The sequence below is a fragment of the Saccostrea cucullata genome, unplaced genomic scaffold, assembly GCF_032062105.1.
Source record: "Saccostrea cucullata isolate Sc308-1 unplaced genomic scaffold, CSIRO_AGI_Scuc_v1 ctg2275, whole genome shotgun sequence".
In the NCBI taxonomy this organism is placed as follows: domain Eukaryota; kingdom Metazoa; phylum Mollusca; class Bivalvia; order Ostreida; family Ostreidae; genus Saccostrea; species Saccostrea cuccullata.
In genome coordinates, this window is record NW_026935912.1 from 43,066 (window position 1) to 57,091 (window position 14,026).

The 14,026-nt window shown below is 33.3% G+C and overlaps 1 protein-coding gene across 1 annotated transcript; it reads right to left on the bottom strand.

Moving 5' to 3' along the window:
* Positions 1-5,322: 5,322 nt before the first annotated feature.
* On the bottom strand, positions 5,323-6,966 carry LOC134244214 (uncharacterized). Its single transcript, XM_062726476.1, has one exon. The coding sequence runs from the start codon at positions 6,964-6,966 to the stop codon at positions 5,323-5,325; it is 1,644 nt and encodes a 547-aa protein (XP_062582460.1).
* Between the last annotated feature and the right edge of the window lie 7,060 nt (positions 6,967-14,026).

The window sequence follows — 14,026 nt, forward strand, 5'->3', positions numbered from 1 at the left end:
ATATATAGCCACCGTCTAAAAAAAGAATACATTGGGAAAAAAGGCAATTAGAAATAATTTTATGTTTTGGGCCTTATTTTGATTGAATATTTGTTTTCTTATGCATAGTTACATAAAGTTTCTTAGGACATTTTATTCTAAAGAACATTTCCGCATATATTAAAATTTACATTATTAACATATGCTTAAACTGCATTTATAAATATTAATGAAAGTAATACAAAAAACTTATCTTTAAGATATCAAATTTCAAATTTTGATGATTCGAATGTTGATTTGATTTCATTCATTCTTTCAAACATTTATCTAGCTATTACATAAAGCATTTAACTACATAAAAAAGTTGACAGTTGTAAGACTCAAAGATTGTCTAAGACATGTACTAGCATTATACTAAGCTGAAATATTTTTTTAAAGAAATTATAAGAGAACGTGCATATCAAATAGAGATCTTTCTTGTAACCTACTTAAAAAAATAACAATATATTCTACTCCCGGAAGATCTTCTGTAAAGTTGTTTCTTTTTTTTTTCTTGTGAACCCCCTTTGCTTTATGGAGGGGATGGTCTCTCCCACACCTTTCCCTTTCCTGCGCTTCAATCCGGCCCGCCTCGGTAAAGCCTTCAGCGTCTTAGCTTGTTTGCCTATCGTCGTAATGCGCTAAACTTTAAAGATTATCAATAACGTCTTTTCATAGCAAATATGAAATCCAAATATGAAACAGAGCTATGACAGACTTTGTTACGTTTTCTACTGTAAAATATTTAAATATAGAGTAAATGTGTCAGACTCCGTGGTATCTGTTATTCCAAGTTCACTTTGTTATACTGAGTCGACAAATGAATGGAAGTAACTAAGTAACAATTGTAATTTATAATATATTGTCGATATACATGTATCTAAGTGTTGAGCTGAAAGCCACTGTGACAGCCAGTGTTTCCATCTCTCTCTATTTTTTTTTTAAAAAGAAATACCGCTTTATATGAATACAAAAAATAGATTTCCCAATAACGTTGCACAATCAGAAACTCAAGCATCTCTTTAATAAATGTACTTTATTTTTAGACTATTTGTGTCTACAATCATAATACATATTTTTCTAACAAAATGATTTTGCAAATGACAAATGAAAAATGACAATGTAAGTGTCTTTCACTATAATTAACAATTTTCAATTGCCAATGAGTACTTGACTAAATAAATTAGTTATGTACACTCATTGACAATTGAAAATTGTTTTTTAAAATTTGTGAAAGACATAAGAAATTTACAAGAATCTGAAGAATCGACAAGGTGAACAATTTACGAGTATCGGAAGACTATGAAATGTACATGTACAATGCATACTGATTTTCAGATTCAGATTTTATTAAAACCAAGAGACATACATATCAGAGATATAAACTATAAATACATAATACATATATTACACAGTAGAAAAATTCATAACAGCATAAGTAATGTATAATATTATACTTTCATGTAAATTACTTGAATCTGATTCGTCGAGAAACATTTGATAAAAAACACTACTACCCTCTGAATAATGAAGCCACGCCCTCCTGCGTAGCAACAGTCAACATTGCTTGACGACGGGTGGTATTACAAAAAATAGCGACTGCGCGGAATTTATGCGCGCACGGTTTATATGCAATATTTATATAGTGTTACGTATGAATGAATATGTACAGCATTTATAATTCCAACAATTCATTTCTTTATTTGTTTGCAAAACATATATACTCGTATAGTATATTTTCCAATGTTACATATTTCTCAAGTATTTGAACAATTGTACTAATTTACAGACACCTGGAAGAAATGAATAATAGTTTTTGATACATATTTTTTGTTCTCAAATTGTCATATTTTGGAGATTTCAGTAAAAAATGAAAATCATCTTCTAATTCCCCCGTATCACAAAGATCGATTTTTCTGAAATTCCTAGGTGTATCATTGTATCTCCCTCTTTCACTTTTTAAGTCAGGAGCAATAATCTTATTCTGAAAACACGTACATGTTATATATTTTATCTGTAAAGGTTTACAAAGATATGACTGCAAAGTAAAACTAGAAGTACTGTGAGCAATGAGCTCACTAAATGATAATCCTCCACCCTGCCTCCCATATGAATATGACGGCAGTATCCATGTTTTGCTATGGGAAACCCAAAATATGTGTTGCATCAAAAAGTAAAATAGGAGGTCACAATGGTAATATATAATAAAGATTCTGTGAAAGTCTCATCAAATTTCATTCAGTGGTATGAGAGGAGTTGCGGATAAGAGATTGATACCCCAAAGCGTAACAGACAGACGGACGCACGGACATACAAATTACTATAGACCCTCCCGCTTTCAAGTGGGGGTATAACTATCCACCAAATGTCGGTATAAAATCCTATTCATGAAATATGCATATTTGACAATGTTTTTTGCTTGAAAGTATCACAAATAAAGTCAAATTCTTTCGTACAATATCTTAACAGAATGTGAATTTACTTCACTATTGTTATATAGATTTGATAACCCACTTAGGCTGAATTTATTTCTTATGTTTGAAATCCACACATCATCATTTGTTTTAATCCTATCCTGTAAACAAGACAAAACATTAGTAAACAATTGTCACTTTTTTTGTAGTTTTAATCGGTAATTTAAAATTTTCTTTTTTCGATACATTTCATGTGTTACTCTTTCTAGTTCACAATAAATCATATCAGTACAAGTAGTTTTTCTAACGTTTAAAATTCTCTTACAATATGACATATGTATACTTTTTTTTTTATATACATCTGGTCACTTGTGCCCCCCCCCCCCCACACACACACATTTCTGATGCATGGCATAACACACTACTTACATACGTATCATAAAGAGCAATTTTATTTTCCACATTGAATTTCAAATCTTTCATTTTTTAAAATAAACTATACATTTACCCTGAGCAGAAATATGTTTTGAGTTTGAAAAAATTAACCATTATAGTTAAACATCATACCCAGGAGCGGGATTCATAAAGAATGATTCACAATATCTATCTCTTGCCCGCAGTAATACCATTTTTCAACTGGTTTCAATTTTCCGACATTTCTAAATACAACACATTTTGTTTTTTTTTCTTCTACTTTTACAGTTAAATTCCATTGTATAGTAAAAGAATGTACTACATTCAACACTTGGTGCTACGAAAGCCCATTTCAAGCTCATTTTCGTAGGTTAAAAAAATTAATTTTTCGCGTTATAACTCGAAACTTTCGCGAATAAACGCGTTACTTTCGCACTATATCGCGAAACTTTCGCGTTATAACGCGAAACTTTTGCTGTTTAACCAAGACATTTAAATAAGTCTTAACTTTCTTTTCATTTTGATCTAGTTTATGCATTCCAAAGAAAAGCAAAAGTCCATTTTGATCTTGGACCATCACAAGCTACAATTTTAAGTTTTCTTGCTATTGAATCCAACCCTTTCGGACGTCTTTTTTTACACTCTCAAGAGAATTTGAAATAAGATTGTTAAGACTAAGATCTCAGAAAATTAACAAAATAAGGTAAAATTGTCAATTGTGTCCCACCACGTGGGTGAAAATTGGATGTGAAATTTTCCTTTGTCTCCGTTAGATTCACTGTAGAAATACGACATCGTATTTTGAGGTTGCGCCACGTTGTCATTCCGTTGCTTACGAAAACATTGACAATTAATTCAAAGTGTAAAAACTCTTTGTTTGCTGTAGATCCTTAGTGTTTTGATTCATGGCGCTAGTCCACAAACTTTCAATAACCTCTCAGATATATAAATATTTGAGAAAATTTAAGGAAAAGTAGATCCCTCCTCCTCGATCAATTTCTAATTAACAATATCAATTTATATTCATTACTTAAAAACATCATCTGACACGTTAAGCTCATGAAATGACACATTGTTCACTCACTTTTAAGCTATGTTTCTACAAGGTATAACTTTTTAATTTAAAATGATGGATTGCTTAATTTATTAGTGGTACAATTGTAGTAAATGTTACTGATAAAAAATGCTTGAGAAAGTGTCAAATGGAGACTTTCCTTCAATAAAATAATCAGTCTAAAGAAATTCTTGAATTTAACAACTGAAACACATGTACAAGAAAGTAAAATTCAGTTTATTAATTGGTAGGGTTTTGAAATAAAAAAAAATTGATGACTAATCTTTCCTATTGTCGAACCATTCTCGCATCATTTCTCCAGGACATCTTCTGAGGAAATAATAATTTATTAATATAAATTCATAAAAGACCATGTATGCGTTCATGTTCTTATCTGTCAGTGAAGATCTAGGTCCCTGAAAACATTACTATATGCATATAAATTCGCCAAATAACGCGAAAGTTTCGCGTTTATTCGCGAAAGTTACGCGTTATATCGCGAAAATTTCGCGTAATAACGCGAAAGTTACGCGTTTATACGCGAAAGTTGCGCGTTATATCGCGAAAGTTACGCGTTATAACGCGAACTAATTATTTTTTTAACCTACGAAAATGAGCTCAATGGGCTTTCGTATGTTGCAAACCATCTGGAGTTTCAGAAATTAAAACTATCATCAGCATTTATCAATAAAATAGGTCTATCATTGGAATTTCCATTGATGAACAATTGTGTTTAATAAAATAAAAAATAAGATCATTAAGACATAATGAAAATAGAATTCGTGACAAAAGAACAACAGAACAACTAGAGGTAATGTGAGCAATGAGCTCAATAAAAGATACCCCCGCCTCCCATATGAATACAATGGCAGTGTCCATGTTTTGCTATGGGAAACCCAAAATATGTGTCGGACCAAAAAGTAAAATAGGAGGTGCACAATGGCAATACTAGTATGTAATAAAGATTCTGTGAAAGTTTCATCAAATTTCATTTAGTGGTATAAGAGGAAATGGGGATAACCACTTATTGTAACCATTTATACCAACATTTGCATTATACTTCAAAACTAACTGTTGGGAAACTAGAGGTATTGTGAGCAATGGGCTTACTAAATGATACCCCCACCTCCCATATGGTTATAATGGCAAAGTCCATGTTTTTCTGTGGACGGGAAAATCAAAATATGTGTCGGATCAAAAAAGTTAAATAGGAGGTGCACAATGGCAATATGTAATAAATTCTGTGAAAGTTTCATTAAATTTCACTCAGTGGTATAAGAGGAAGTGCGGATAAGAGATGGGTACCCCAAAGCGTAACAGACAGACGGACGGACAGACGGACGTACAGACGGACGGACGGACATACCGATTACTATATAACCTCCCGCTTTTCAATCGGGGGTATAATTACAGTTATTGTTATTATTCTATGTATTTGATGACCTTTACTTCCCCACTGCCATACTCTCCCACCCAAAGCCGCCCTACTTTGTCTATACTAAGTCTTCCACAGAAACCCAGACGGCAGAGAAATCTTCCGTCCTGATCAATGATGTGGATACATTCGTTTCCGAAATCTTCCATCAGAATGCTTCCCACAGAGTCTGTAACAATAGTAGAAGGTTTAAATTGTTTCTTCATCGTGTGTTGTCCTTTATAACGGTATCGGAATCTTCCTTTCTTGTTTACCACCGTGACGGAATCGTCATTGCAATTAGAAGCGCACACATCCTCATTGATATTTTCTGCAACAAAAAGCATCAAGGAACCGCCTTTAAATAAAGGACTGCCATAGGCGCCTTTTTCTATTTCCTGAACTATCTCCTTTTCTTCAAAGCGAACAATTTTATATGCTTCAGTATTCACTGCAAGTAAACTGACGAGCAGATTTCCTGATTTTGTGGTGCAAACTCCTGCAGGTTCCCAATTTTTCGGAACTTTTATCCACTTGATAGATTTTCCATTCTGGACAACACAAATGTCACGATTCTTCCGATCGGTATAGAGTAGTTCTCCTGTCGGTGTTACTGCTATGTCACTTGGATGTCCTTTCCAACTACGACAATTGGAAATAACCGCCTCTTTCGGCCGGAAACTATCTATATTAAATCGTTCGATTATTCCATCGTTCTTTCGAGAAATCCAAACCTCCTCTGTCTCAAGACAAGCTAAACGATGAATTTCGTCGATTTCGGTACAGAAACTTCCAATTTCAATCGTTTCAGCTAGAAGATTTTTGCCAGCTGTTAAACCAGGGTATATCCTTTTACTTGGTTTCGATAAAAATTTGGGACTAGTAAGTTCCCCAAAGAATGTGCAAATTAGATTTGAATCAATCTCCTTAGTAACCAAACTTGGTTGATGTAATTCAAAATCCAAAGGCATATTCACGTACGATTTCAATTGATATTGGCCAATATCCCTCACATTAACTGACTGAAGAATATCTTTATTCTGTTGTGCTATTTCTTTTATGTTCAAGAATGTTCTATTGTTTTCATTCTGGAATTTTCTTAAATCTTGAATCGCACCTTTTCTCATTTTGTCAACGTCTTTCTTTTTTTTCTTCACGATATCCTCAATAACTTGATGGCATTCTTCGCCCTGTTCCGTGATGGTTGTTTGTAGATCATCGCATCTAGAAATCAGATACGTTATCTTGGCTTCTATATCCAAGTTAGCTTGATCAAACTGGCTCATAATATTTTCAAGAACAGCTGAATGTTCTTCTATCTGCTGTTTTTTGCTTGCAAGATCTTCGGCAAGATTAGTAAGAATGTGGCCTTTGTGAGTCCCTGTTACACATTTCATGCAAACTGGTATTTCACAATCCTGGCAACTGGCACAGCATTTTTCTGTTTTGTGAATTTCGCAATGTGGAAAATTAAGTTGAAACTTTCTGCTTTTATATTTAATTACGTCATGAGGAGTGTCCAGCAAATAATGTTTTCCGAGGCATTCTTGACATAAGTTGGTCTGGCAGGGATGACAGTGCAACAGGGCCGGTCTCTCATCACATAGACAACAGAGGATGATTTCTTGGGCCATTAGAGGACTGGTGGCCATTGTGGTGTCTAAATTGTAAATCTCAACTAAAATTAGGAACATAGACACTTAAATAAATGAAACATATTTATATATTATACATTGTATTATATATTGTATAATACATTTAAAGAATGTTAAGAAAGTTCTTTGCACATCTTTCTTTTATTTTCAAAAAGAAATACGAGTGGAAGATATTTACAATTTATGATATTTCATGTTTAAAGAGTCCATTCTTGCTACTGATAAGGGTTTAACTGTCTTTTGTTGAATCAATAAGGGGAGGGCAGGTATTAAAACAGATGATGTCTGTTCTATGGCAAGCCCTTTTCCTATTTGTTCGTGAAATAAAAAAAATTTAAACAAAAGAGATTTTTCTTTTTGTAAGAGAGATATTTTTTTTTACTAAAAGAGATATCTTTATAAGCTAGAGAGATATCTCTTTAAGCGAGAGAGATATGTCTTTAAGCGAGAGAGATATCTCTAAAAGTTATAGAGATATATCTTTAAAAAGGTTAAAAAAGAGATATCTTAATTTCTTAGTTAGAGAGATATCTCTTTAGATTTTCAAAAAGAGATATCTTCCTAAGCTAAAGAGATATCTCTTTTAATAAAAGAGGTATCTCTTTTCCAGACATCCTTAAAATAAAATAATTAACTCTCCCCTTAAGAAGAAAGCGAAACAGAAAGTAAAGTTGAATATGTTGGAATTTAAAACAAACTTTAATGTACTTCCGTGTATAAAAAGCTTACATCCGGTAAAGGGAGAAGTCATTTCAAATGGAATTAAAAAAAAAATAACGAGGAGAGATATTTCTTTGTAATAAATAGATATCTCTTTTTGCTTGAGAGATATCTCTTTTAGACACTTTTGAACGATATTTCTTTCACTTTGAGAGATATCTCTTAAGATTATCTAAGAGAGATATCTGTTTTACTTTAAGATATATCTCTTTCACTTGGAAAGATATCTCCAAAACTAAACGAGATATCTCTATAGGTGAACGAGATTTTTCTTTAACGTTAAGAAATATCTCTTTTCACGAAAGAGAAATCTCTCAAGGAGAAAGAGATATCTGTTCAAGTGGAAAAGATAACTCTCTTATAAAAAGAGATACATGTATATGTCTAAGTATAAGAGATATATCTGTAAGTTTAAAAGATATCTCTTTCTCAAAGAAATATCTCTTAAAATGAGAGATATCTCTTTAAGTTTGGAGATATATCTATTTTTTATGAAATATCTCTCTAAAACGAGAGATATTTCTGTAATTTTAAGATAAATTTAATTTTTCCGAATAAATAGCAAAAGGGCTTGCCATACTGTTCAGAAAAAATAGGGATGACGCATATTTGTGACAATTTTATTAAGCACACAGGTCCAAACATCCTTTCAAATACCTCGCAAAAATTATCATATTTGTGAAAAATTTCAAAATTTTGAAAATTGATCTATCATTCTTACACTTAAACCCCAGTCACATTTCCAAAAACGACCAACGGCCGACGGGTTTTGAAGCAAAAATGGGATTCTTCGGGTGACAGTCATCAGTTCATCGGCCGTTGTCTTGGCCGATTTTGACTTATTTTTTTGTCGGCCGACCAATTTTGTGTCCATCGGTCCAAGTTATAATTTTTCATGCGTCGGTGGCCGATTTCTTCAACTACAGTTATCCGTCGACCAACCTTCGATCATCGTCCGACCATCGGCGGTCAGTTTATTAAGTCGGTCGTCCGTCGTTGGACAATAAGTGTGTTGAAAATTTCGGCCGACGGTTAAAATCAAACTGTAGCTCAGAGCTCGATGATCGGGCGACGATTGGCCGACTTGTGAATATTTAACCTATTAAGGATACATAACACAAACAAAATTTTGATGCGTGGATTAATATAAATTTTTTGAACGGAAATAACATAAATAATTAATCCGTAAGATATAAAGTAATCTTATGTATTCTTTGCTGCTTAGATATGCACCATTTGTCGTTTTTATGCAATTCCATACTTTTGCACACATTTTCAACACTGAGTCACAATTTTATAAGTTTCTGCCATTTTGCCTTGCAAACATTACTCACGTCCCCTATCTGAATATAGATCTATGAAAAAATATTGCTGGTTTCTAAAGAAAAAAGAATTTTTGTGTTATTCATCCAAGTCATCGGTGTCCCTAGGAAATAATGTGACTGCTCCGTGACTAGCTGCAATAATGTAGCCCTCTCCCTTTTTTTTTTTTTTTTTGGGAGAGGGCTACAACTCCTTAGGATCTCCGTAATGGTGCAGAGCGGGAGCGATTCGCTCCCGCACGGATTTCGGCTCAAATTGTCAGTAAACGTCTACTTTATTTATATGTCTTACCTGGACTTCCAAAATCTAGTTATCCAAGACATAAATCGATCCAAAAATATACAGAACAATCCATATATCAGTATTTTTCGTGTATGTCAACATCACAGCTTAAATTTATCCGCCATGTTTACTGACCTTGACAGATTTTATTTTCGGACAGCCAATGAGATTAAGGATCTATAGGGAGCGGATTTCTTTGGAATTACCTTATATCGCTGTTTACGAAAAAATGACACATGGAATGATTTTATTTATCGATGTTTAGTGTTACTATTCATCACAATTATTTATAAACATCGACATTTGCTTTATTGAGTTATTCTAAATTTCAAGCGCAAGTCTCAGTACGTCACGCGTGAACTGTCATGGCTGCTGAGAAAGCGAGAAGAAAATACACAGATTTATTTTACATGGTTTTCGCGTTTAACGAGCTATGATGTCGACAGTGAATAAAAATTTCGTCTTATTAGAAGTAAGTTGAATGTAAAAACAATTTATTCTGCCTGCAGTCACTCGCATTTAAAAAATATTTTTGCACCATTACGGAGATGCTGTGGAATTGTAGCCCTCTCCAGAAAATGTCAGATATAAAAATCGGAGAGGGCTACATTATTGCAGCTACTCCGTGACGCCCGATACTGTGTCGGCCGATCCTGTTCTTTCAGCCGACAAGGCCAGAACAATTTAGTCGCCCGACCATCGGCTTAAATGTGACGTAAGCATTACACTCATCAGCTTGTCAAGATAAGCTATGGAGAAACAAAAGCAGATTATCCTTCATTTTCACTCAAAATGACCAGATTTCTATCATTCGGGTGCTTTAAAGATGTTATATATATTTTCATGTGGAAGAAAAATCCTATAATTTCTTGCTGGAAATGAATTGCTGTAAATTTAAAGCACACTCTTGTGATTAGGCGGAAGCCGCCTTTTACTTTTGCATGCTTTGTTGACCTTTCGACCTCTCAAGATGTTTTGCCCCGCTTCATGGTACTCCAAACGGATGTATCTTAAACTAAGGGCATACAACCCGCTTAATCATATTTGACCCCTTCCCAATCTTTATCGTTATTATCAAATCAAAAAGCGTGTGTTATGGCGAATTTATTTTAACAATTTATTTTGATTAATGTAAAAAAGTCCAATAAAAATAATAGCCTAATAATAGAACGAATAGTTACTTTGTTACTGCTGATACGTTTCACGTTTGAGAGAAGAACGAACGACAACTCTGTATGTCTAAAACATAAACAAATCGGGTTCAACATTTGATTAGCACGGGGTACTGAAGCGATCTTTAGAAATACTACGAGGGACAAAATAGTTCAAGTAGGTAATTATGTTTAAGAACTAATGACAGGTACATAGCTACTGAGGAACTTATCTTTTCAATAGTCTTGTATGAAATAGAAGAAAAGAGGTATGTAACTCCTTTTATCAATTGTGTACTACATTCGCGTAATTATCTAACATATAGACGATTCAGCGTGAAATTATTGTCAACAAACCCACGTGGAGCACAAATGATTTACAATGATTGACTGGAAGTGACAGGCCTTCTCTTTAAAATAAATAAGGTAACTCACGCTGTGTGATTAGCCTATCTTTTATTGTCACCTGACCCTTATCTTTGATTGTTTTAACCTGAAAATGTCGCCTCCCTATGCAGGCATGCTTTAGACATGTTAGATATCGTAATATGATAGCTGTTATGGTCGGGTCTTATCGAACGAACTGGTACTCTAATTACCATGATTACATGCCTGGGAGAAATTATTTGAGGAATTATCATGCCGAGTTTGTGTATATATTTATATATCCTTTCTCATTTAATGTTAATACATGTATGTTGAAGGATGGGCCAAAACTGTAAAATCTGGACAAAAAACGCAAGCATAAGAACTACATTGTGTTTTGTATAGATGTGTCCCTGCTACGGAGGCAGCTAACAGAAAGGGGATATAATTAAGACTGCATTGTGGATTTGCCCTGTGCCACCTCTAAATTAATGGCAGAAGAAAACTCAACTCAGCACAACCAGAAACACTTTTCTGAAGGTGAGTACATCAATTTATTATATTTCTAGATAAGTGGAAAAAATTTTCATAACTTATGATACATATTTTTTATAGCATAACAAATCATCTTGTTATGATGGCAAAACTGAACCGAATACTATTTTTGAAAGTATATTTTGACTTTTCTAATTTTTGTTGACTTATTTTCTTTTCATTTTTTTTTAAATACATGCAAATACATGATTGCTTATAATAGTAGGCTTTTGAAAGAGAAAACAAATACAAAAAAATATTAGAGAAGTCAAATCAGTCAATATTTATCATGTTTAATAATCGCTTACTCGATATCTGACTTTTTCATTACATTTACAGATAATTATGAATTCCATTGGAAATAATTTTTGGTACTAAAATTAGTTATCAAATAAAACACAAATGCACAATACACCCAAATTTACAAAAGGTTGTTTTAATTGGATCTATTTGAAAAACTGCTGTGTACACATGTAGGTTATATAACTAGCGAAAGAGAGGGGACAGATGTTGTTGGTCAGGTTCGCTAGTCTTATATTATTTCATTTGTTGGTTGTTTCCAGTATATTTACACTAAACTAAATACTACACAAGTTCACTTTCCGCAGTTTTGAATCTTTTGTTATTTCTATATACCCACTTCACTCTTGAAGTTGGTATAGTGGCATTAATTTCTTTGCATGTCAGATTTCACTGAATGAATGAATGTAGATCAAGGCGTTAATGGGTGTTTTACAGCTAGGTGTAGATGAAGACATGCTAATTACCATTTGCATGTTTTAGTTATAATTGATAAGTTTCTGATAAAAATGTGTACCTTGTAAAAAGAAATAATATACATCCAGTAAACGAGTAACTTTTTTTTAGTATTCGATACTTGGACCTTGGATCGCGTACCCGGTAAAGTTGACTTCCCTAGAAAATATATTAAAATAACCGGTATATCATAAAAGGTTATTTGAAGTCCTTGATTTCATTTATTGAAAGTCAGATACATAATGTGAAATAATTTTTGTTAAATAAACATTGTGAGATATTCTTAATTTTTTTTTTCAATTATACACTTTGTAGAAAATTCTGCCAAGAGACAGTTGTGAAGGGAATTGTGTAGATAATCTCCAGAAAAGAAATCACCACTGATATTGGGATCTATGTACCAATATTTTAATACAATCATCAAAGACAAATTTATCACAGGAATAAAATTAAAACTGTCTGGCATTCAAGGGCCTGCCATGGTAGAAGCTCTCCTGAAAAAAATATTCCATTTATTGTGGACATTATGACTGTTGACACAGGGTTCACCCATCATCAGCATTAAAGACTTGTGTGATTTGTTCTACCTGGGCCATACATGTATTGAATGAAAACAATTCATAGAACCACAAGCACATTGTAAATCTATGTAAGGTCTTCTGTGTATGTTGTATTCCTTATATAATTTGCTGTTTTATAACAAGACTTTGTTTCATTGGTACTAAAACTTAATACATGTACACATACAAAACCCAAAAACAGTTGTGATATTTATTGTTTTTTATTACTCATTAGTTCTCATTTTTGTGTGAAATTTTATAATTTTCCATTTCTTGTTCCCCAAAACCATATCTTACAAATTTTATGTATTGCAACTTGCATTTCGATTTTAACTTGTTATACTTCACAAAAAACAAGAGGTACTGTGAGCAATGAACTGACTAAATGATACCCCCGCCTCCCATATGATTATAATGGAAAAGTCCATGTTTTGCTGTGGCCGGGAAACCCAAAATATTTGTCAGATCAAAAAGTAAAAGAGGAGGTGCACAATGGCAATATGTAATAAAAATTCTGTGAAGGTTTCATTAAATGTCACTCAGTGGTATAAGAGGAATTGCGGATAAGATATGAGTACCCCAAAGCGTAACAGACGGACGAACGGACAGCTAGACGTGCGTACGGACGGACATACCGATTACAGTATACCCTCCCACTTTTCAAGCGGGGGTATAATAAATGTTAAAATGTTCATATTGCTATTGACGTGACTTATTCTCATGTATCCGCATCAAAACCGAGACATATTGTTTATTCTTGTTCCTTGGTTTCAATACTACAATCCATCAAAATATTTATCACCCCCCCCCCTTTTAAAAATGATTATGCTTCAAATATGTGTCATTAAAGTTTTGCACATAAGAACCTGCAAACATGCTTCCGCCTATCAGTACTCTCAGTACTTTGATTTTGATATTGATTTTGGACTTTATTTTCAAGAGAGAAAATTGTAACTGGACTCGATAAACATTGTTCTCCCCTATTAGCAAGTGTTATTATAAAATACTATTTCTTTGTTACGTTTCCTGAGTTTTTCCTTCCTATAGAAAAAAGAGCCGAAGTAGAAACAATCCATATATTTGATAAAATATTAAAGCTGAAGTAGGTTTGGAAGTTGGTGCAGGCATTCCAACAGAAAGGCGGACCACACGAGGCCTGATATAGAAACGTACGGTAGTGCTGAATATCAGTGTCTTAATTCTCCAGATCAGGGAACATACAGCCTTGCACCTACATGTTTATTTATCTGCATCAGTATTTCTATGAATCAATATCTTTACCACCCTATAAATTTACATTGTGTGAGATATTAAGAAACTTGTATATATGTAAAAATAATAATTCTATTAATATTTCCATCGCGA